This window comes from Harpia harpyja, chromosome 16, assembly GCF_026419915.1.
Source record: "Harpia harpyja isolate bHarHar1 chromosome 16, bHarHar1 primary haplotype, whole genome shotgun sequence".
Lineage (NCBI taxonomy): Eukaryota > Metazoa > Chordata > Aves > Accipitriformes > Accipitridae > Harpia > Harpia harpyja.
Genome location: NC_068955.1, coordinates 28,771,627 through 28,797,144, shown reverse-complemented (window position 1 = coordinate 28,797,144; position 25,518 = coordinate 28,771,627). Strand labels below are relative to the sequence as shown.

Here is a 25,518-nt window from a genome sequence, read left to right as displayed (position 1 = left end):
TTCTTCAGGACCTGGGTGTGCAGGGATACCGGGCAACCCTTTGTGTCTGCTGCTTCCATCGGAGATATCCTTGCAAGTCAGGGACAACAGAAGATGCGGCCAGTGCTGGGCCTTTTGGTCCTTCCTCTCTCCTGTCCTGCCCAGTTCAGGTTCTGAGCCTCATACAGCCTGCGCTAGCTGGCTTTGTCCTTGGAGTCCTGATTTCTGCCAGTCCTGCACAGGGGATCTTTCCATCTGTCTGGGTTAGAGAGAGGATTTAGTGCTAACTGATGGCGTGATTACACGAACTGCCTGTTGAGATACAAAGCTAGTAGGCTAAACTAAACCAAACAACTGAAGTGTAGACTCTTGCTTACCTCTTGCACTATATACTTCTCTTTTCATAATGTTTCATTTCACAGTCTTATTTGGCTGAATCGCTAAAGAGTATTGCCGTGTTTTCTTTTTGTCTTTCGGAAAAGTGTGTCATAGGCTTGAATAATCCCATTTTTAAGACACATAAGCAGCTTATATTTGGCGATTGCAAAAGACAAAGCAGTATGATTTCTGTGTTTTATGAAAATTAATATCCAAACACACAGGAAGATAGGAGGAGTTGTTATATTTTGTCCATCTTCAGTTCTTTTCCTCACAAGAAGAGTGAGCTGGTCAATTTTTTGCACCCGCTTGAGAAATGACTTGCGAAACAGCTTGTACAGGTCTAAGTGAACGTTTGCAATCTATATTACCAGTTTTCTCTTCTTTTTACAAAGGGTGTTATTCAAGATGTGAAAGTCATCTTTATACCTAATGGATATATAACGCAGTGTCCTAATCTGAATCGCAGTAAGTAGCAATTTTTTTATTCTCTCTATTTTAGATTTTTTCATACAGATTATGTCTTTGTTTTAAAAATAATCTTTTCAGGCTTGTCATTTTTGCATGTGCTGACTTGCAGAAGGCAAAAATTCTACGTAAGCAGATTGCATTTTATGTTCAGATAAATCAAGTCTGATATACTATTGGTTATTTATGGGTTATTGTGTCTTTCCTTCTCTTCCTTTCTGTTTCTTTTTACTCTTCCTTTATTGAGCATGCCCAACCTGCAGTGATTTCTTAAGTCTGGTGCAAGGAATCATGGATTTGCAAGAACTCCTGGCAAAAATGACTGCAAAAGTAGGTACCTAAGCTTCTTTGTCAATTGCCTGTTTCCTTCTGTGCTAAGACCAACATGAAAGTATTTATTCCTTTTGCAGTTATTCTGCGTTTTCATGGTAGAGCCTTTTTTTTTTTTTTTTTCTTTTTTTTCTCCTTCTGCCAGTAGCCCTATCTGCAGTGGACTTACGGATATAGTTTCACGGATGTCACTTAAGCCTTATACGGTTTCTGTTGTCTGCCTTATTATTTGTAAGATAGTGACAAAATGCCCAGGGTCTGATTTTTTGTAAGAAGCCTTAGCATGATTTCCCTTTTCATGCTGAGGGATAAATGCAGAAACAAAGGAGCGAAATCCCTCACAATTTCCTCACCATGCGATGCTGTCGGAGGGGTGTGTGTTTGCCTATGGGAAGTCCTGTGAAGTCTTCAGGACTGGCATAGTCTCCTTCCTGGCAATTGAAATGAGGCCCCAAAATGGAAATGCCTGTGAAGCTGCCGGCTGTGCTGATCTTGACATCACCTTTGATCAGTGGCTTTTACCAGTGTAAAAGTTAAGTTAACCCAGCTCCAGGCAGTGTGTGCTTGGTCTTTTTTATTTTTTTATTTTTTTTTTTTTTTTCCTTTATTCTCTCCCCCGGTTTGTATTGTGTATAGGATGAATACGAAGCTATACGAAGCTATAGTGGTTTTTTTGTTTGGGATTTTGGATGTTTGCTTTAGGCTCTGCTCCCACAATAGACAGCCAAGGCCCTTCAGCTAAGGCAGTGGTGAAGTTTTGGGGTAGGAAGCTGTGTTTTTGAGGTGACTGAACCCCTGATGTGTGTTAAACGGCAATCTGCGAACACTTTTTGAGGTTAATGTTGGTGAACCATCTGGTCAGTGGTAAAAGGCAATTAATTGTCTCATCTGAAACAGCACTTATGCGCTAATTACTTATAGATTTAAGTGTAACTACAGCCAACCTGTAGATGCCTTTAATCTCAGTGTAGTTACTGAACAGGAATTTCAAAAATAAGATTGGCATAGTAGTGCTACTAGTGTAAAAGAATTATACTTGTTACTGTGCTGCTTTTGAATGTTCTTTTCCTGCCTAATAGGAAAGGGGAAACTTTGTTTTTACAGAATATGCGCATTATACCGACAATCCGCTTAGCTGACATGCTTTGGACAGGCTGACTCCAAATGCGAAATGTGAAGCTTTTAGTTCAGTTTGCTGCTTGTACTGTGAAAGAGGGGCAATTATTTTGAGCCCTGCTGGTGGTAAGAGCAAGTTCCAATTATGCACTGTACTGAGTAACTTGCTTTCTGTGCTGTTAATTATATTTTTGCTTGCTAGTACTTTACGAGGGGAAGAAAATAACAGTATTTGTACTGCAAAGACTCTGTGCTTCCATGAAGTGGCACTGGGATAATCCTTCATTGCGAGTTCCTTTTCTGTTATAGTAGTGCGCTGACTGTTTTGTTGCAGTTCTTACAGAAATACTGTTGTCCAGGAAAAATGCATGCAGCAGGAAAGGAAGTTAATTCGGTAGACAAATGCAAGTTAAAACTAGAGGGACTTGAGGGAAGCATTAAGGTTTGTATCTGCCTTTTCAGTCTTAGCCACAATAGCCGCAAGTGGTACTAATGTAGATACAAGCATATCATATGGTGGCAAGGCAAAGAGCAAGGCTTATAAGGGCTGTGCAGCTGCCTGCAGAGATGCCGTTTAGCAGGGCAGGTGGTCAGAGAACGGCTTGCTAATGTACGTGAGCGATGAACCCCAGATCCTGGTCCCGCACCAAGAGATGCGGAGCATGAACATGATGTTTTGGAAAAGCGGGCCCCATGGTTTGATGTCCTGTTGTTGCTTTTAGGTTCCGCTGTATCTAGGATTTCAGTTTCTCCCTCAGTCTGCATTTGGTTACAGCTGTGTTAGGGCATGGAATATTCCGGTGAATGTTTTTTGCAATGAATGCATATGTGTAGTGTATATAACGTAATACTATGAAGACTCAGGCCAGGGCTTGCCTGGGGAGAAAACATCAGGCTAGTGGCTTCAGGTTCCAATAATTTGGTAGCAGTGCAAGTTACGCAGTACGTGGGTAGGAGGAGAGAGTGCCTGCTTGGTCGGGCTTTACCTCAGGGTCCCATGAGTCTAGTGCTAGCTCAGGAAGGGACATGGGGTCTAAATAAGGGGCCCAGCAGAGCGTTGTCATAGCAGATTGTCATCGAGTGTTATGTACAGGAGCATTTGATCATGACCTGTAGCAAGCTAACAGCCGTTATGACTTCATCCTACCTATGTCTTGTGAAGACATAGCTTTTAGAGATGAGTAAATGCTAACTTTTTAAGTAAAGATGAGTAACTGCTAGCTTTGTAAGCCCATTTTATTTTTGTCATAATTTGAATTAATTCTGAATCTTTGCAGTATATAAGTTTAATTGCTTTAATCTTGTGTCCTTAAATAGAGAGACACCATAGGTCAGAGTGTTAGAAATTTGGCTAAAATGTTAATTTGCTGCAGGCAAAAAGGATCGTGTTGTATTTCAGCATTCCTAACTGCCGTGCTGGAATACTGTTAGCTCCTTTTTAAATACAATCGCTAAAATAATTCATGCAACTTGAACAATCTACTGAAATCAGTCTGGGCATCTCCTGCATTTCTTTGAGTGGAATATAATTTCTTTTTGGTAAATTATGGGCCCACGCTAGGGTCTGCGTTGTATTCAGATGTGCTTGTTACATGAAGACTTTCAGCACAAAACTTTCTAATGAATCTTTCCTTGGTTGAGGTCAGAAAGGTTGAAGCTTCAGCTTGGTTAAAACCAAGAAAAATCGAGCACTTGAGTTCATTGATAGACTAGTTAATCTGGTTTGTTTACATCATGGATTTATATGGCCATGAATACTTTTATGAATAACAAAATTTTCCCTGTATATTTTGACAGTTTGGGGTTTTTTTGATGTTTTTGTTTTTCATTTTGCCAGAAACAATACATTTTTAATGGAAGTCTGTCATCTTTCCGTTGTTTGTATGGGCAAAGAAGAAGCAAGGAAAGTGTTAAATAAGTTTTGTGAATAATAGCTAGCCAAATATTCCTTAATGTTAGGAACTTAGGATTTGGTTAGTATGTGGAAGGTGTTTGGTAAAGCGTGGGCTGCTTCTCCCTCATTAGTTTATTTCTATTCATAACTTAAAAAATGTTTGAAGCTTGAGAATTTTCTACTTATGTTTTAAATGTTCAACAAATCTAGTTGTGTGCATTTGGCAACATTTGGAAGGATCTTTCAGCTAATTTTAAGGAATTAATTGTTTTATTGAGCTCAACAGAAGTTTTTCAGTTGAGGCTTGAAGTTGAGAAACAGAATGTTTCTGGTCACTCTAGTATAGCAGGTAACAGTTAAATGCTGTTTCTGAACAGATTCTGTGGGCTGTGGTACGTTCACTGACCTCTGTGTTGGAGGGTTTGTTGTTGCATGCCTGCCTTCTGGTGATCTACTTGATTGATTTGCTATGTATAAGGTATTTCTTGGAACAGAAGGTAAATGATTTTCAAGTAAATAAAACTTATCAAGGTAATGCAAATGACAGAAAAAATTAATAAATTGAAAATATTTATTCTCTTGGAGCTTTCTTCTTTTTCTAGGGAATAATTTCTAGGACAGACAAAGGACAATATCAAGTACCGCTTTCAACTCTGGGTATTTCTAAAGTCCTTTCTCTCTAAAATTTGTATAGCTCATTTATATGGGAGTGTTCATTACCTCCCCCCCAACCCAAGATATGTAAATGAAGAAGTGCAAGACAAATCTAACACCTTTTTAACAAAACTGAGTATATTTTATATACTGTAAATATAATGACCAAATATAATGACCTGCAAATGGTTTCTGCTGAAAACAAGCAGCTCAGGAAGAGGATAGTTTTGCCTCTAAAATGTGAAAAGCAGTTTTGAAGTCACTAGATCATGCTGAGTCTGGGGGAGATGAGTATCAATCCCCTGTTATCCCAGAATAACAACAAATAAAGAGCTTTCTCTCATGAGGACTGCGGGGGGGGGTGGTGGTGAAAAATCACAGAAATTGGCCTAGTATTTCTTTTCTTTTTCTTCCTCCTAAAGTAAGTTGCTCTCTTACTGGCAGGAATGAAAAAGGACATATTAGAATACTTTCGTTTAAAGTGGATGGAATTTTAGAGGATAGAATATATGAAATTCAGGTATATGGCATTATGTAAAAAATACTATAGCACTGTGCATTCCTTTTTTTATAAAACTTGCTACTATTAAAATGTAGCAACCTGTAATGTAGGATAATAGCATCATATTTATAGCAGAATAGAGTATGCATTCGTCTTGTCTTGTGCCAGATTTAGGTAGCCTTGCTATTTGCAGTGCCTTCGGTGTGATGGCTTATAGGCATAAGACAAATGCAAACGTAGAGTCAAGACCTTGAGAAACTCTTATCCAGCTGGTACCAGGGTAGTTTTTAGAGCAATGGCAGTTCTGGGGCCTGAAGAATGCACATATTTACTTCTAAATATTAAGCCTGTATTTATATATTGATTTATTTTTAGTATTAGTAAATGGGAAAGTCATTTTGAGTGCTCTTACGGATTAGAGATGATGGCACTGGGTACCAGGTGTGCGTAGACGGGGGTTGTTCCTCGCCGGAGGATGGTAAGATGGTACCTTGTATGAGGGGGAGCTCTGTGATATGGCTTAGGATAGGGTGGTTCAAAAAGCACTTTGCTGCTGCTACGTGAATGAGCATCGTATCCACTTACTATTGCATAGTATCTCATCAGTAAACATAGCAATTGCTAGCGTGCAGATGTAATACTTGGAAAAGATGCATCAGTTTTAGTTTCTTGATATGCATTTTAGTAGTTGGAATTGAGGAGGTAATGGGAACAGCAAGGAGCATTAAGAGCTAGCCACCAGCCCAGGGTTTACTCCAGGAGCATGGCTTCTCCGTTAATCACAGTCTGGGAATATTTTGTACTGCACTGAATTAAAATGCTTGCTTTCCCCTCTAAATCTTACTTGCTGTTATAAGGTTAAGACCTTTCTAAAAGTCAGAAAGTATTAGTCTGGCTGATGCTTAACGGTGACGAGATGGGGATGATTAGGAAAAGTCAGTCTGCCAGTCTTCATGCTTTTTGGCTTGCAATCAGGTTGCTGAGCAATTAAGACTTTTTTTTAAAAAACAGTTGTGATTTGTGTACTTTTGGTAGTGCCCAGACATTCCTGAGGGGATCTTAGTGGGGTTTGTTAACAGTACAAGAGATGGCCGCGTGAGTCATAACTGTTGTCAGTTAGCATGTATAGCTCCATCAAAGTCCAAAGAGTAGGGTTAGTTTATACCTGCTGACATCCTGGTTCAGTGTTTCGAAGGTTGTAGTCAAACTTGGTTCGGCTAAAAATAAGTATACTGCTTTCTCATATTTGCTTTTTTAAGTCCTGTGTTTGAATTGCAGAAATCTCATCAAGTGACTTTCATTTATAGTTAAATTATGCAGAAACAAGACTGAGTCAGTTGGAAGACTGTCATTGTGAGAAGACTTGTCAAGTAAATGGATTGATCTATAGAGACAAAGACTCATGGGTTGAAGATGATCACTGCAGGAATTGCACATGCAAAGTAAGACTTTCTAAAGGAGTTTAAGGAGTAGGACCTAATTAAAATGTGAAAATGGTCCTTGAATACATAATGTTAACTCTGAGAATTATTATGTTTTTAGTATGCATCTGGTGGCAGTATGAACAATAGGGAGGGAAATGGTAAAATAAATAAATAAAAAATTGACATTGCTTATGTGCAGCCTTCATAAATAAAATCTGCTTTCCCTTGACAATGCTTTCTTATTTGTTCTAATTATATCTGTGAGGACTTCACGGTTTTGGGGTGAAAGCGTGGCATTGTCTGCGTTTGGTTTGGAATTGTTTTCACTGCAGTAGTTTTTTCGAAAAGGAAGCATTATCTTAATAGTATTCATAGAAGCTTAGTTGCATCTTGCATGGTAACAACATGCAGATTCTGTTTTAGGTGTTTATCACTCTGAAAAAACAAGGAACAGAAGAGAATTAGTATGTAAATCTTGTCTTGTTGAAATTATTTGATAAATATCTGAAGAGAGTCTTTGTTTGCTCAAGAAAATAGAAAACTGATTGTTAGAAATCTCAGAGATGATTGGCACAGCCTACAGAAAGTGGTGCTTATGTTCCTCTAAAGATGGGCTTATGTTTTCCACTTAACGCACTTTGCTCAGGGAAAGTGGGGTAAAAACAGTAATATGTATCAAAATGAGGTGGTTCATCTCCACATGCATTTTGATTCAAGTTTGCGGTTGGATAGGATGAAACTTGTTACTGAAGGATGGATCTGTAATCCACAAGGCTATTTTCATTTACTTAAATAGTTTTTGGTCCTCTGTGTTTTGTATAAGATACTAATGACGACAGTCGTAGTTGAATTTTGTCTTAAAAACCTTTGCTTAGAGTGGAGTTGTGGAGTGCCGGAGGATGTCTTGTCCCCCTCTTGATTGTCCTCCTGATGCTCTCCCAGTGCACGTGGCAAGCCAGTGCTGCAAAATATGCAAGGGTAAGTACATCACACGTACCTCTTGGTTTCACCCTCTATTTAAGCAGAGTTAAACTTGTCCTGAAAGCAGACACGTTTTATAATGACTTTCATAGGTCCTGGTAATTCAGGTAACATGAGTCACCGTGGCAAACTTGATTTAAGAAGAAAATAAATAATTGCTGAGAAATGAACGAGCATTGCAAATTTCTCAGATTCCCTTTTTACCTATTGTCAGTGTAAAATGATTCATCTGCTTGTTTGGGGCTGGGAAGCCTTACTTGGCTTCAGCTTGTATCTCCTGCTGATGTTGAGGACCATCAAGCCTGTGGTCTGAACTTTCTGTAGTGATGAGTAATAAATTGAACTGTTATCTGTTATCTTTTTACCTATCTTTTAGTTTGGGTTGGAAGGCTGTTTTTTAAAAGAAACATGACAGAATCTCAGACCCTGGTTAGTATCACTGTGTGGAGTGATAGTTTGCTGTAATTAATTTCAAAATAAACTTATGAGAAGAAAGAAAAAAATAAAAGTAAATTTTTGGATCAGTGTTATTGTCAGCTTTCAGTTCCTTCTGGAAATGAAAGCCATAAGTAATATTCCTGGAAGGAATATTCAATATTTGTTGCCTTAATAGTAGTACAAAGGACAAAGGCAATTTATATACAGAAGTTTTAGCTGAATACTGATGCTAGTCTTATCTTGAGAAGCACAAATTATCTTCCCTGCCCCCCCGCTCTGGTCTTGGAGACTAGTAAACTTCATGCATGAGTTTTTCAATAATTCATTAAGACAGGGATGTTGAATTATTTTAAGATTTATTAGGAAAATAATAACACTTCTTTTAGTATTCTGTCACCATTCCTCAGTCATTGAATTCATTAGTCCCATGCACAAATGTCCTTTAGCTGTGATCTTGCACTTGCTCTTGTTTACTCATGTTATCTCATTTCTCTCAGCTATGTGTCGGCGTGAGTATTCTGCTTATTGAAAGATGTTTATGAACAGAGCACTCGGGTGGTAAAGTGGCCACGCTGGCCAGTATTTTTGTTCTCAAAATATTTTTATTTGTAACACTGAGAGTCTAGAAAGTTCTTTCACGAAACTGGATGCTTCTCTTGACACCACTCCTTTGCTGATATGCATGTATGCACGACGGTCAAAATCTGACACAAAGGAATTGTAAGGCACAAAATTGTAGATGCAACGTATATCCCCATGAGTAAACTGTGTTCCTGTTATTTGTAATGGAAAGATGAACAATCAAACTTGCCTTTTGTCAGTGATTGGCACAAACTTGACTCGTTATTCTGACAAGAACTCAGCATGTCAGTCAATGGGAAGAGATGTATGGAAGTTGATTGAAATTGATTGTAAATGCCAGCTCCTTGACAGAATGATGTGCTAGGGCCGCAGTTAGTCACTTTTGGGTAGATAGTAGTAATTGCAGAGGCTTTCCAAAGAGCTGCACTGCAGGTGTTAATTTCTCTGTGCTTTTCCTATTTAGCTCTGATAGAATCATCAGCTGTAATTTACTGTCTCTAGGGATTATTGAATGGCTGGATTATTGAACAGTTTCCTGTCTTAGCTGAGGGTTAACTAACAAAGTAGCTCTAATGTCTGGTATGTTAAGGGTTTTAAAAATGAGGCAGTTCTGTTTTGATCCCTGCCATCTTGTGTTAGCCTTTCAACTAATATTTGACAAAAGACTGTAATTTTATTTAAAATCTCATCATTTTTCCGAGTTGTGCATTAACTTGCTTTCTGGTGTGGCCATTCTTTTGTTGAAAGCAGTCATGTCGAGAATAGGCAAGAAAGAAAAAGGAAATTTCTCTAATTCATCTTCCCCCCAAAATAGTTACTGGGATTCCTAATTTAAACGAAGCTTCCTGATCTGAAGTTTTCTTCATAAGTGAGATCACAACACTCAGGCGTAAAAAGTAGGGCAGCGTTAGAAAAATGAAGAAAACTAGGATACCAAAAGGAAGAAGCTTGTTTTTTTAAATGCATTGTTGAGGATGAAAACTGAGTTATTCTGAAAATCTTGCATTCTTGTTTTATGGTTGGTTGGTTGGTTGGTTTTTTAAAGAAATGCACATTTTCAAGAGTGTAAGCTTGAACAAAAAGTCCTTAGGAGCAATTTTATGTCTGAAAATTTGTGCAGATTGATCTAGTAGTCCTTTATGTTTAAAATTTGGGAATCAAACTGGCTATGACAGTTGCTGCTGTGGAGTAGTCCTATGGGTATCACCTGTGAGGGGTACACACGTGCACCTGTAAGTGCTTGGTTCCCTTACCTTGGTATTCAGGAGAGAAACTGAGGTAAGCCAGTGACTAGATAGTCTGTGACTTTTTTTGAGACCTGAGTACTTTGAACACTTCCGCTTTCAATGTGCATGTGCCTTCACTCGGGAAACTTCTAAAGTTTTGTTCAATTGCAACATAGGATTCGTACCTTTTAGCTCTCCTTTCAGCATCATAGGTCAGACTGTTACTGGTCAAGCGTTGAGAGAGCTGAAACACCGCAACAAAAAGTTATTTTATCAGTGTTTAGCATTGATCTTGTTAGTAATGTGGAGTGCCTTTATGATGGATACTTGGTTTGTGTAAGATCATAATAGTCCAACTCTTCTCTTTAATTAATGGATTTACTGTCCTCTTCTGGAATTGAAATTTAGACATCTAGTTCCAAGAGGACTGCGATAGTTATGGTAATACTTGACCGAGCTGTATGCTACCGTGGTCCTGCTGGAGGTCACCTTCTTATTCACAGTGGCGGTAGTCCTAAGCTAAGCTAGTTGACTTTGCCTTGAAACGAATGCGGAGTGCTCACGTGTTCTAGTCTGTTGATTTGGTTGTGGAGCTGGTTATCTTCCGCAGAAGGATCAAAACTTAAGAATTTTTTTGGTAGGAGCTTTCAGTTTCCTGGGAAATCTGCTTATTTCATGTGTGCTTTAAGAATGTTTTTTCTGAAATAGATTTTTACAGTTTGTTGTTTCAGTGCAGTCGCTGCATCTAATCCATTTTTTTAAGTGCTCCAGCAAGTTGAAGAGTTCACCTTTGTGCCCATAAAAAATGTGAAGATTTAATTGATATCTGTGCTTATATTATTCTCTTGATGAACAGTATGCTAATAAATGTTTCCAGTTCTTGTAGTGGATCATGAAGACCTCTAGTAACACAAATACTGCAGCCGATCTACAGAATGCCAGTAATGAAAATAATTTCTATCAAATACTAATGAATTTGGTCCAGTACGGATTGTCTGATGCTACTTTCTCTTAAAATGAATTTATTGTTAGCTACTTTGCTTGTAATTATATACGATAGTGACGACTGATGAGAGCAAAATGCATCATATTCTTAACATATAGTTTTTCAGCGTATGTGAAACTGGGTTTACTTTTGTGTTATACCTTGCATTTGTTTACTACTTAAATATTGATTTAATTTATTTGTTTTTAATCTCCCTCCTTCTCCTCTCAAATTACAGCAAAGTGTATCTATGGAGGCAAAGTGCTAGCAGAAGGTCAACGAGTATTATCCAAGAGCTGCAGGGAATGTCGAGTAAGTTTCAGTTGTGTAAACTTCCTGATGTTAAATATATGTGTGGTGTTCAAAAGTGACAATGATAAGTTAGTGCATTTCTTTAGGCTTCCTTCATGCAAACGTGACATCTGTTGTCTTGAAAAGGTGACATTAAAGTCAGTGGAAGCCACAAATATGAAAACAAGGCAGGAACATGACCCTTGCAGGGTAATAAAAACATGGGCAAAATGACTTGGAGGGACATTTTCTCTTTTATCTCTGCTTTCATGAGCTCTGGAAAAAGGCAGCGGTGTCTTGAGCCAGTTACTAATTTCAGCCAAATGGCCAAAACTTGAAGCAACCTGGCTTATATTGTTTGAGTTACTTTAGATTTTCCCTAGTATTATTTAAACTATATGTACCCCTGCTCATAATTGAGGTAAATTACTAAGTATTGGACTGGACTGGGGCCTTTTCTTGGCAAGTTCTTAACACTTAGACAACTACAGTCAGTATTTAAGAACATAAGTAAACAGAGGCCGTGTTAGATAGGAACATTCGGGGAGTGTTAGTGAACGTAGGAGTGCTACATGGTGTGTAAGTGTGGCAGAAACCAGTTGTTGTCAAGACTAGCCTTGGAAGAATAGAGTAGTAATAGAGGATTATAAAAGGCCCATCGCTCTGCTGAGACATGCATTTGTTGTGAGTATGCGTGTGCTTTAAATATGATTTATCACTTCAGAAAGGCACAGTTATTTTAAACACGTTAGCTCTCACATGTAATTTTCAAGTATTTTTGTTTTTACCTCGTGTTGAATTTGTAGAGGGGGAAGGGCGATAAAGGGGAGGCTTACAAATGTTATTGACAGATCAGTATGCTAGAACAATTATGAAAAACATTTGGAAAAGATTACAACGATCTGGTTATTGTTGTGCTTGTAGTTGAGTGTACAGAGTAGCAATTTTATGTTCACTAATGGAAACGGACAATAACTGGTTGCAGATGTTGTGAAAGCAGCTTGTTACGCAGAATTACTTTGCTGCTGTTTGTGTTTAGCTGTATAGGGGTGCTCAACATTGTATATACAAATACGTGGGCAAGGTCGTTGCCTTGAAGACAGACTAAGGTGCCTGTTATTTATAATATGACATAGAATGTTTATTTTGGAGAGAAACCACCTATATGAAATAAGGTGAGAACAGGAGGATTTTCACATTAAAGTGAAACCAGAGAGAGTGATCTGAATTATGTCTGTGGAACTTCTCTATGCTGTAAATAAGAGTGTTATATTCATTGTTATGAGTATGATAATGCATTCATGAAGATTAAAACCAAATACTGACCATCAAATAGCTGTCGTTTTAGAAATGACTAAAATAATAATAATGAAAAGAGCTTTTGCATTTTACTTATTGCTAAAGGAAGTTGATATGGCAATGCTAATTGCAGTAACGTCACAGTTTGTATTATTTACATCTTAATGGAGAGTATTTGAAACAGCATCTGTGAATGCAATACCATGAAAAAAATGGGTCCATGCCTCAAAAAAAAAAAAAAAAAAAAATTATTTCCATAGCTGTGTTTCAAGAAGACGTTAGACCTCACTGGCAAAGCTTGTCATTCTGACTTGGGAAAGTTTTTAAGCGGGTAAGTGGGTGCTTACCTCTGCTTCTATGAAGTGATGTGTCTCCAGACAGTAAGTTCATCCAATGTGTTTTCAGCATGACCTCTTAAAGCTCTAAGGAAAACACCTACCTACTTTTTTACTGCCTCAATTAGGAACGCTCAGTAGCTCAAGGATGAATGGTGATGAGTCAAACTGTGGCTGTATCATTGCCTTCTATCTCGTGCAGGCCTACTGGTGGACAAGGTGTTGTATGAATAAAGGAAGGGCTTTGTGCTAGGGGAAGGACTATAAAAAATGTAATATGGTTTAATTTTCCAGACTTGAAAAACGGACATCAAGTTTGAAAAGCTGTTGATCCATGAAAGAATACAATAAAGGGTACACATCAACTGTCAATTAATTAGCGTTGATAAAGATGACCTAAAAATCTTGGGGAGTAGCTCTTGTGTCTGTAAAGGAGGATGTATGTGTAGATGGGATAATGTAAAAAAGATAAAGTTGAAACTTCACATTTCAATTTTTATTTGAAGATAGATATTTTATTCTTTGCATAGGTACTGGGCCAAGCTTAAGAGGCTTTTAACTTTTGTATTTTTTCCATCTAACAAAAATAATAATAATACTAATGAATGTAGACAGGTCAAAGATTTTCTTTATGAGGCTGTGAGCAGGGTTTGTTTTTTTTTTTTTTTTTAAATCTGAAAACTAATCCAGACTAAAAATGTATTTATGATGCACATCTTCTTAACCATAAGCACAAATGCTACTGATGGACAGCCATTCCCGGCTGGAATCCTTCCCACAAACACTCTCTAGATTAATCTACGATGACAAAAATGACAAAATTAGCGTACAGGTTTTTCTAAGAATTACAGAATGGTTCAGGTTGGAAGGGACGTCTGGAGGTCATCTTGTCCAACACCCCTGCTTGAACAGGGCCACCTAGAGGCCGTTGCCCGGAACGTGTCCAGATGGCTTTTGAATATCTCCAAGGATGGAGACTCCACAACCTCCCTGGGCAACCTGTGCCAGTGCTTGGTCACCCTCACACCGAGAAAGTGTTTCCTGATGTTCAGACGGACCCTCCTGTGTTTGGGTTTGTGCCCGTTGCCTCTGGTCTTGTCACTGGGCACCGCTGAAAAGAGCCTGGTTCTGTCCTCTTTGTACCCTCCCTTCAGGTATTTACATGCATTGGTAAGATCTTCCCCGAGCCTTCTCTTCTCTAGGCTAAACAGTCCCAGCTCTCTCAGCCCCTCCTCCTGTGAGAGATGCTCCAGTCCCTTACTTATCTTTGTGGCCCATGGCTGGTCTCTCTCCAGTTGTTCCATCTCTGTCTTGTACTGGGGAGGCCAGAATTGGACCCAGCACTCCAGGTGTGGCCTCACCAGCGCTGAGCAGAGGGCAAGGATCACCTCCCTTGACGTGCTAGCAATACTCTGCCTAACGCAGCCCAAGTGACTGGTAGCCTTTTTTGCCGCAAGGGTACATGGCTGGCCCATCTTCAACTCGGTGCCTGCCAGGACCCCCAGATACCTTTCTGCAAAGCTGCTTTCTAGCAGGGTGAACCCAGCACGCACTGGTGCGTGGGGTTGTTCCTCCCCAAGTGCAGGGCTTTGCGCTTCTCCTTGTTAAACCCCTTGCGGTTCCTGTCGGCCCATTTCTCCAGCCCATTGAGGTCCCTCTAAAAAATGCAAGTGTGTTTGTGCTTTAGAAAACTGCACCTTTCTGCATTCCATAAGTGGTTATTTTGGTTTGTGGATTTCACCAATATGGTGACGTGGCTCATTTGAAGTCAGCAACAAGAATTCTGTAACTTTTGTTGGACTGGGAGTTTACTGCCGATCAGCTGACTTCTGGATTAATGCCCGTGAATGACATGATGCCTGTTCATGACCGGACGACGTGTTTGACAGCAAAGGGTAAAAGAATAAATTCCTTTTCATTAACGCTGGGAGCAGGCAGTCAGAGAGTGCTGTACAAATGCTAGAAAGATGGACAGGGCTCCGCTGGCTTTCAGGAAGCTTGACTAAAGTTTTTCATAAAGATAAGGAACAATGTGGTTCTTCGAGTGACAGATAAGGACACAATTTGGAACTTTGTTCTGAAAGGCTGATCAATAACAGCTAAAACAAGAGGGGGGGGGGAAATACCCCCAAACAACAACAAAAACCCAAAGTAACCTTATCTGAAATCTTGCTATTATTTTCCAAAGCTGATCATCTGAGATGAGATGTTTGTGGTTCAGATTTTTACCACATGTCACTGATTAGGCTTATAGCCAGTTCTTTTTTATGTACTTATCTTGTAATTACAAGAAATTTAATTACCTTGTTGTAAACGTTTGACTCCAGATCTCATTCTTTGTGGACTGTATGTCACAGCTGGAGCTTGACCTATTTATTCCAGAAGAATGTCTTTCTGACATCTATTTCTGTCCAGACTCTATGACTACATATGTGAATTGAGGATAAGAAGTTAGTAATTTTTCTAAGGCCGCCTGAAGCAATAATTCTGAAGTGTGAACTGTTCTTACTTATCTCAGTGGATAAAATCTGAAATCTAACGATGATAATTCTTACAATTGGATCTGTACTAGTATATAACAAATTTATTGTAATCCAAAGAATACTCAACGTGGAAACATTTTAATTGTTTTAAAACTTAATTACAAATATGTTCAGCTTGTTTTCCCAAGATGCAAATTCTGCAGAAAATGGGAAACTGAGGGAAATAAAATCTTACTGTCATTAAAGGAATGGAATTCTCAATTTGTGGGGTTTTTATCTCCCTGTGATTCACTAAAGAAGGTGTGAGCTTGGATTGAATTTGTCTTTAGCTTTTTGACTCATCCTGATCACTGATTTAACTTTCATACGATTTCTTGATTTCTTGCCATCTTTTTGACCGGATTTATTGTCAGTCAATGCTTTTCGTCTATATGTTGACATACTGTACCCTTTCTGCTGCAGTTGTCTTGTCTGAGCTTGAACAGGCGATGACTTATAGCCAGAGCTTTTCCAGCTGGTAGTTTGATAACATGATAGTAAATGACGGCTCAGTGTGTCTGGTTCTTTTATCACTTTTGCTGCTGCAGTTGCACAGGCAACCGTGGGGGATTCCTCCCTTTCACTTATGGAAGTGAGATCAGGAGGAGACCTAATACCTCCATTAACTTCACTGTTCTTGTGTGGGCACTTGCTTCAGTGGTGCATGCTGTATGTGAGACTGTAGGGAGCTGCTTTTTTTCTTTTTAAAGAAAAAAAAAAAACAAACCCTGATGCCTGCAGGGTTTTTTTATATTATTTTTCATGATGGCAACTGATGCAACGTGCCAGTAAAGACAGTTGGGAAGCAAGAAAAATTACTTGACCCTGCTTAGCCTTAACGTTGCAGTCTCAAGGGCAGTGACTAGCAGTGATTGTAGAATGGTCAGTTTTGCATTCCCTAGGTCTGCTGCACTTCTCAATTGTAAGTCCTGCTAGCTGCCGGGCATCTTGTGCATCATTTGCACCTTGTAGACTCAGCAGGCATTTCTGCATTCATGACTCTGTAGGGCAGCTTGATGTTGTGAGAGCTAATTCTGGAGCCTGAAGTGACATAGCTGAATCGGTGTGGCATGGCTCATAAGGCTAATTACCAGCAAGGGTTCTACCTGTACTGGTTCTGGCACCTGAGCTAGTCTTTTGGCACGGTGCGGCACAGGGTCTTAAAGATGAGAAAGCGAGCTTCTGGCTAGCAAGCGTGTCTCTGTATAGGGGTGATTCTTTGTACAGAGTAGACACATAGATGCTGTCAATACCCTCTGTTCAAAGCTCCGTATCTGATCCCTCAGATGATGAGAATGGTGGCTTTAATATCATACTTTGTCTTTTTTTTGGTATTGGATTTTCTCTGCTTTCTTAGCCCTAGGTGTGTTTAGATCATATTTTTAAACTTTTCTCTTCAATCGTGATAGCTGGAAAATGTAATTTATTTCTTTGAAGAAAGCAGAAATTCTTGCTCCCTCTTTTTGTTCCACCATCTGAGGCATCACGAAAAATATTTTGGGAGGAGTAGGGACTAGATTCATATTAAAAAGGTGTATTGGCAATATAGCAGGCTGCCTGCTTTCTTAGTGGAGTTTTACAGCCCTTTGGAAAATGGGATTACTTGGGTGCGGACAGTCGTGTGGGATAGTTATTGTAGCTCCTACTGAGCAAAAGCCCTGGTTGTTAATCTCTGCTCCCCTTGCCAGTTTGCAGGGATGGCGTAGCTGCAGAAGGGGTGCTGAAGAAGTAAGTTATGGCATGGGGAAGGCTGGAGAAGGATAAGGGAAAGGAGGAAGCTATTCTGGGACAAGATGTCAAGAAACAACTAACTGAAGAGCAAGACAGCTGTTTGCTCTAGAGACACAGTGAAGCTTATTTCCTGGATGGGAAGGAGACGGAATAAAATTTGGTGTAAAATCTCTCCAGAAAGGCTCTGTCTATTATTTTAGGAAATTTCTACCAGTAACTAGGCCTTCTATGCACAGTCTTACTCTAAATCTGCCAGAAATCAAAATCATAGAAATATCTTGACCTCAGTTTACATTTTATACAGCAATTTCTATATGGATACCTCAAGGTGGGATTTCTGCTTTGCCATATCTTTGAAGGAGCTAATTTTTGGAAATTAGGTGATCAGTAATTCTAAAGAACAGACACTTTTAAATGGACACAGAGAACAACACGTGGTACTTGAAAATGTTGATCTTCTATCTGCTGTGTTTGAGTTGAATAACTTATCGGTGAAGTATGTAGAATATGAAATAAGAGGAGTAAAACTTGGACATGCGTGAAGCAGGAAGGCTGTCTGTAACAAAAATCTGGAGTGAGATTCTTTAATTCCTTCAAACACTTGGAAGGAAAACAACTGTACCTGGAGACAATGTATTTGGAAAAACTGTTACAGAATTTTGAGCTTAAGTGCCCTTCCCCTTCCCCTTCCCCTGTAGAAACGTCCAAGTAGATCACTTTAGTTTTGATGTTACGGTATAAAGAATGAATTTAACTTGCTGCCTGCTAGTTTACCAGTGTAGTTACTAGAGATTACCAGAGTTACAGATAGAAAATTACGTGATCCTTCCCGTTGCACATGTTTTCATCCGTGTCATTTTTAAAAATGTTGTTTATTTTTCAGAATGGAGTTTTAGTTAAAGTAACAGAGACTTGTCCGCCATTGAACTGCTCAGAAAAAGATCACGTTCTTCCAGAGAACCAATGTTGCAGTGTTTGTAGAGGTAAGCCAGACACTACGCGTGCTTGGAAGGAATATAAGTTGCTGATTCACCGGGGGGATACACTGGAAGGAGCAATTCCCTTTTAATGAGGTATTAGGTACCTCTATAAACCTGAGTCTATAATTAGCCTTCACGTAAAACCAGTCTGTGATATTCCTTTGGGTAGAAGACTTACCAGATACAAAGTTGTAATTGCTCTGAATGAGAGAGGGGGAGGGAGAAAAGGAAGAGCTGGGGGAGAAAGGGCTCAGTATCTTTTAAGTATTCCCATTAGGAAGAATTTATGTTTGAAAAAGAGATATTTTATGCTGCTTAAACTTGCAGCTGCACTGAATGTACAGGATTTTGGAAATAGGTTTTTAAGCTCTCTATTTTAAAATCACAATAATGTTAATGTTTTGGTATTTGGAGGTTTATTTAGATCTCGGCTCTCTCAGGACTCATTTATGAATTAAGCTGGACAATTACAGAATAAAAATGAAAAAATAACCCTTGAGCCCAGAACCCCGTTTTTCCTCCTTGCAGTGGGCTGTTGAGGTGCAGGTTCCTCTTGCTTGTTCCCTTTCAGCCCTGGTGAATCCTGGTTGCATGCTGGACCAGACTGAACAAGCCATAGCTGAAATGTTAGTTGAGGCAATCCCCTTAAATGAGGAAAATGCAGGTATCGCAAGGCTAGAGAACACGAACAAGCTTTCTTCTTAAAGTGTGTTGTAATCAGTGAGCTGTTAGGTGAAAGGTGTTAGAATAATCATTCCCTGTGTACGTCTGTGTTGTACCTCTGTTCCGCACTTCTCCCTTGGTGCTGAGTCTCAGCTGAGCTTAAGGGGAGCCTGGTCTCTCAGAGCAGGACTTGCGTGTCAGCCTGTAGTGATGCACCTCAGAAATTTCAAGCAAGAGGTGTGCCAAATGAGCATTAAGCATTTCCAGGCTTAGATGGTTATTTGGGCCCGCTGGACTACTTGTCTTGCCCATATGTAGATTCCTCCAGCGTCGTTGTAGACGCCAATGAAGGGGCTCTGAATCTCTCCCTTAGCCAGTAAATATTAATTAATAAATATGCATAGTTAAATATTTACTAAGGCCTTGAACTTGCAAGCATATGCATGTGGTTGCAGGGGGCAGCACGTCTGAGCTATTTAAGCAAGCAGTAACTGTTGCTTCTCTGTCCCTCGATGTCTTAATGATACTTCTTAACAGATGGCCCAGTTTGATGTAGTGCAGTACTGAAAAAATTATCTTCGTTACTTAAAAGCATTAGAAATCTGAAAGCTTCAAAGTTGATGAAAGATAAGTTCTGTAATTATTCAGTTCTGTCTTATTGTTAATGATAGGTACTCCTTTTAGATATTCATCCCAAAAGCGTCTGTATGTGAACGCTTATGTATGAATATGTATACTGATGTGATGGTCTCTAGAAGCAAAGGAAGGAACTGTACTTTCACTTCCTGTGAATTCTGATACATGGTGCTTTCAAATTGATACATTAAACTTCCACTTCAATTCTGCTTTAGCTGACAGCTAAAACTCTACCACCTATTTTGTATTTCATCTTTGCTTTTTAAAATTCTTTGAAAACTATGCTTAAAGATATGATTAATTTTGTCAACTTTACAAAGGCATAAATTGAAGTTAGCACTCCTAAACTGCTTTTTATATCTTGAAATAGAATATATGCTGCTTGACACTTCTGCTTCAGTTGCACGCAACCCGAAGTGGTAGTATATAATTTTATCATAAGTAGAGTGCTGGTGTTAAAAACGGATGTTTATTAAGAATTCCATATTTGGTATGGCTTTTATCCTGCAAACAGGTGCCCTCTGATATGGCAGGCAGGCCATAGTTTCTGGTCCTGCCCCATGCCAACATGTCCTTTACTGGGAAAGGATAGAGTGCTGCTCTGTTTTGCAATAACGACCTCTTTCAGAGACTATATTCAACTTTTATTGTCCAAGCAACAGTATTGAGGAAGAAAGATTGTAGTAAATATAGTCCTGAGTAATCAGAGCATTTATTGGAAGCCCACCCACGTGGATCACTTGCACATCATGTGCAAATTTCACATTATATGTATGATGATACAGATAATTATTTGCATTAGCCCTTAGCTAGGCTTTTAGTTAGTCAACAGGATGGTTAGTAAGCATTTACTAGTAATGTTAAATGAGAACAATAATTCTATGTGAAGTTTATTAGTGCATAATAGTGACTGGTAGGTTCTGGTTTTGTATCAGTTTGTGCTTTCTTTAGTATCTAGTTGTGGAAACGGAAACCTTCTACTGAATTTTGTGTTCTGTAGAATTACAGAGTGCCTCTGCTGAATTGGGCAAGGGTAGGAAGTTTGCAGCTTGTGCTTTTCTGGCTGCAGCAAAGGAATTTCCATTTAATGAAAGGATAAATGTGGGGGATCAACGGAAGGAAAAAAGCCACAGAGAAATACGGAAACTTCATGATACTGTGGTATGAGACTGTACCCTCTTCGGGAATCTCTGTAATATCTACTACAATAATAGATAAGTGCCTAAAATAAAACAGGGTATGCAAGGAAAAAAATAAATCCATGGTGTTTATGGTGATGGAAATTGTGAGTCAGCAAAGGACGAAGTTGAATACTGTAATGTACACAGCTGGTGGGCTTCCTAGATAGTCATTATTGTTTGTAAATGGTTAGGAAAGTAAAGACAGCAAGTAATACCTTTCCTTCCTCAGGTTTGCTACATGAGTTTATAGTAGGGCAAAAGCTAATACATTGCTAAAAGCCAATTTCTAGATTTCAGTAAAATGATTGTATAAGGTGTACAGCAGGGCAGGTGTAGTATGGAAGAACTCTGCTGTACAATGACGGCTTATTTTTGTGATTTGTTGTACCTGAATGCAAAAATGGGCCTTATCAGATCTGTGTATAGGATCTATCCTTGAATGTTATGTAGAGCGTACCTAGTTTTGCCCTTCATCTGTGTGCTTTAATATAAATGTCTGCTTAAACTATGTGGCTACTTTTTATACTTTTCAGCAGGGCAATGTGGTATTATCAAGCTCTCTTCTAGTCTTACAGAAATTTTAGTTAATTTTAAAATCTTACAAAGAATCATTGTGTATAAAATAAATTTTTTACTACTTTTTTGAGAATCAGTCATTTTTCTTACAGCGTGCCTGCTACATTTTTTTATATCCCAGGGACAAATCTAATACAAAAAATAGCGTCATAAAAGTGTTTTATTGTCCCCTTTAGCTGTTTTTCTCCTTGCCAAAGACAGTGTATAATTTTGAAAGAGTGGCTTTTTCCTCTTTTGAATGACTGATTCAAATAAAGTTTCATGAGAGAATTTTTATGTTGTTATGCTCACAATTTTAGTATGTAAGAATAGCCTTAACAGCCCTAGCAGCTTCAGTCATGCTCTCCTTAGAAGAGAGTGTGTGAAGAAATAATGAAGTAGTGAGAGCTGTTTGGTTTCTGGAGAAAATAATTTTTATTTGCTATCCTGTAATATGGTTTGGCTGATGGATTTAGATTGACTGCTGACACTGGTTAGCAGGAAGCGGAGAATCCTACTGGTGAGCTGAAGTGTGCGTTTTACAGCAGGGAACAGCATTTAAATCCAAAAATGGTGCTTCTGCCACCCTGACTTGTATTGCTTTGTTTTGCTTTAAGGAGGTTTTGATTTTTTCAATTAGAGAATGAGAAGGCTCTTCAGTTAGCATGTTTCTCCTTTCTCCCTGTCTGGCTGTGAAACTGAGTTTTGCTTTATCAGAAATCGAACGTTTCTCATTCATTGCTGTGAGGTATGAGTTATTTCAAGGTTTTAGTTATATTAAGATTTAATGGAGGTTGATAAATATGAATTAGTTTATTTCTAAACATAGCTATAATGTTACTTAGGGTTTAGAAGAGCTTTATATCTGGAAAAAAAAAATCTTTATAAGCTCGTTAGGCTGTGCAGTACCATTATTCTAATACACACAAATAAGCAGTATGTAATAAGGTCTGCATTGATATAGTAGCTTGAAAGAATTTATGAAGTTACTGTTTTATGTCAGACCACTGAGTTCTGGGACCACAATCTCTGAAGGCGTAAAAACTGCTGTTCAGGATGCTTCATTGCTCATGACTCATTAAAAACTGATTCAGATTATGAAAAGGCATAATTGCTAGTGCAAATTTTATGACTCTTCCTATGAGCTGTCCCCCAGATTTACTTTACACATTTATGTAGTAACTGTGGGGTTAAATCATAACAATAGTAAAGATTTTGAGGTTGAAATTACCTTAGACCTTTTGAACATTGCTAATGCTATTAATGGAAGCATCGTCAGCGTTCTTGTTAGAAGCCTCTGAAATGTGAAACATGGATTGCTGAAGGGTAGCTTCTTGAACAGCAAGAGAACAGCTGTGTTCCAGTTTTTGAAGTGAACAGCTAGGGATATTGTAAGAAGTACAGACAGCGTTACAGATGTTACAAGGAAACCCTCAGAAAAATGAGAGGCACGTTAGTGTTGCCCCTAAAAAAAGTAGGAGGAGATACGGGTATAAGATACATGGATTCCAGCTGTAGTCTTGAATGAGTTCTTGCATTAGTCAATCAATAATTAAGCCAAATTGCCAAATATGTTCGGTACTTAAAAACTGGATGACACCGCAAAACAGCTTACCATGCTGCTCTGGAAAAGTGGATTCTGGGAACTGGAACCTGAAGATGTCGAGAAGCTTGGAAAAATAAGTGCAATGTTCGGGTGTCCCAAAACGGAATAAATGTTTAATTTTAGATAATCTGACTTGGGACCGCTAAGCCCTAGCCAGTTGTGCAGTTCCAGATGCTGCAGAAGTGATAGTTTTATGTCTGCTAGCATGAAATCTGGTCTCTTTCGTAATCGTCTTAGTACATTTATTAACGGTCATTCCACAGTCAGAAGAAAGAAGTAGAAAGATACAAATATGTTCTTAAGAAAAATTGGAGCAAACATTTCAGCAGCCTTGATAAAGGAAGAGAGTAATGTTATCAGAAATGTTTGGGGAAGGAACAGAGGTCATCAGGCCCATCAAAAATCTAAACACACTCTTCAATATTTAATTCCCCTGTTGGTAATACCTAATTGTATTTTGAATGTCTTGAATGACTTTGAAGGGCTGTTGTGCACATTTTTGACTGTGTGTGTATGTGTGGGGAAGATGGTTTCTGACATCTGTTCTGAATGTGTTTATCTGTAATTTTAATTCATGCTCACTTGCCTTGTCATCTGTATTGGCCTGAAATTAGTTTAGATTATCAAAACTATTTAAGATTTTGTGTGCTTCTGTCAAATCCACTCCAATTGCCTGCTTGCTCAGATGTGATGATTCTATTTTAAGCCATTTCTTATATTTAGAGAGGAGCTGACTGTGTCAGATAAGACTTTGCTGAATATTCTGAAGTCTCAGTAATTCAGTTATTTTTACCTGGGCAATTGGAATGCGTGCCCTCTACTAGCTGCCACCCATGGCTGAGGTTCAGAGACCCCACTACGGTATTGACAGGTGGTTTTGCCACCCGTGTACGTATTTTAAAGGAACCCTATAATCCATTTCACACCAAAGAATTAATAAAAATCAGATGTCTGCATTCTTTTCCATTCTGCTTGCTTGGGGATAAGTAATTGGTCCCATGAAAAGACTGGCCATGAATAGATTGATGTTTAAGTCAGTGCTTCAGTCTCTCCCTGTTTAATCAGGAATATAAGCATGGTTGCTGCGGTCAGTGGGCCTGTGTGCATTCCTGACTGTTTTTCTGAATAAGAACGAATTAAAGTATTTACCTAAAGTAGGCATGGAATTGGGATTGTTAAATGTGAGAAGAACAGAGCTAGCTTATTTCTTCGTGTTGTAGTCCAAATATGAGGTGGCCTTTATTTGCCAGAAGGGCAGGAAAAGCACTCAGGCCCAATATGAACCAAGATAGAGTAGATAGCATTTTAGTCCTTTCTTGCCTCCAAAACCCCAGCTGGGGAGAATGCAGACCACGGTCTAAGAAAGGCAAGAACCACACTTCCTTGGTATGCACCTCTTGGCCCTTTGAAGTGCTAAATGTGCATCTTCACTGCAAAAGAAAAGTACTTGGAAAAGCCTCTGATCCAATTGACGGCATGCCTACTCTGACAGAGGCACAGTGAACCCTTACTCTTCTATACCATCAAGTATCTTTTTTTTTTTTTTTTTTTCCTGCTGGTTAACCTTACATCACATTTGTTTTGTAAAAGCTTGGTAACATACAGTGTTGTAGCACCATGTGTGCTCTTAACAGGAATGGCTTCCACTTTCCACTTACAGACTTATTGAACAAGTTTTCTGAAATGCTATGGGAAATTGAAGTTGAGTCACTTTCAGTCAGCATTTTTAAAAGGTAGGAAACAGTGTTTCACAGGTCGTCTTATAATAATAAAGGCCAAGGCAATCTAGAGATGTGGGTGTTCTATCATTGTGTATTCCTAATGAGAGGAGAACAATGAAAAGTTCTTTAGAGCCTCTACGCAAGTTACAGAACTGGAGCGTTACTTTTTTTTCTTCTATGTTCTTTTAACAGCCTTCAAGCTTGAAAACATAAGAAAGAGTCTGATTCTGAATGGAGACAGTTCATATTTGAATTGATAGCAAGGGAACAAAAGCAATACAGTTTTTTCCAGAGAATTTTTTAAAAAAGGTGACAGCTCTAGTGGTACAAAATGGATAGTTAGGGTAGTCATCGTATCTACTGACTAATTTCAGAGGTGGCGAATAAAGAGTGAAGAATTCATAGGGCCGTGGTGTGATATTGAACGCTAATCAGCAGCTTGTGCTTGGGAGAAAGTGCTGTTAGAGAAGAGTGGCTGATCTGGGACTCGGGACTTGTGATGAAAGTTAACCCTCAGAAGTCATCCCTTATGGCTATTTGCGAGTGTTAAATTTGCCATGAACTGATCACAAGGTGAAATGTTGACTCACTGGGATAAAAACAGCCTAGAAACAAAGTTTTTTGGTGCAGAAAGTTGTATAAAGACTATTGTAACTAAAACATGCTGAGAAAGATGAAATATTTTTTACAGGTTTGGATGAGAGGTAAATGTAATTAAATAAATATAAACACAATATCCTGAGACAGTAGTAACAATCCATACTAAATTAAAATGTGGTATTTTTATAGTGCCTAGCTTAACACGCTGAAATGTTACATCGGTTCTGAGTAGTACTATCTGCCAAAAATAAAATGTAAAACTAATACTGTGTATGAGTTCAAAGGAGAATTATTATTCTAAAGAAGCAGGAAATAGACTAGGATGTCATAGTCTTAGTGGAAACAGTGACAAAGAAAATTGTAAAAATTGTTGTCTCTTGGATATTATCTAGAATGCCAACAGAATAGTAATCCCGCTTGGCGAGTATAAATTAGATGCTG

At 38.7% G+C, this 25,518-nt stretch overlaps 1 protein-coding gene across 5 annotated transcripts in view; it reads left to right on the top strand.

Moving 5' to 3' along the window:
- NELL1 (neural EGFL like 1) overlaps nucleotides 1–25,518 on the top strand; it is a 302,370-nt gene that overhangs the window by 68,522 nt on the left and 208,330 nt on the right. For all 5 annotated transcript variants that reach the window (XM_052811479.1, XM_052811477.1, XM_052811478.1 and 2 more), the window contains exons 6-11: nucleotides 753–825; nucleotides 1,073–1,155; nucleotides 6,629–6,763; nucleotides 7,621–7,723; nucleotides 11,196–11,269; nucleotides 18,019–18,118. In XM_052811479.1, coding sequence (XP_052667439.1) covers nucleotides 753–825; nucleotides 1,073–1,155; nucleotides 6,629–6,763; nucleotides 7,621–7,723; nucleotides 11,196–11,269; nucleotides 18,019–18,118 — 568 coding nt within the window. The remainder of the gene's footprint in view (nucleotides 1–752; nucleotides 826–1,072; nucleotides 1,156–6,628; nucleotides 6,764–7,620; nucleotides 7,724–11,195; nucleotides 11,270–18,018; nucleotides 18,119–25,518) is intronic.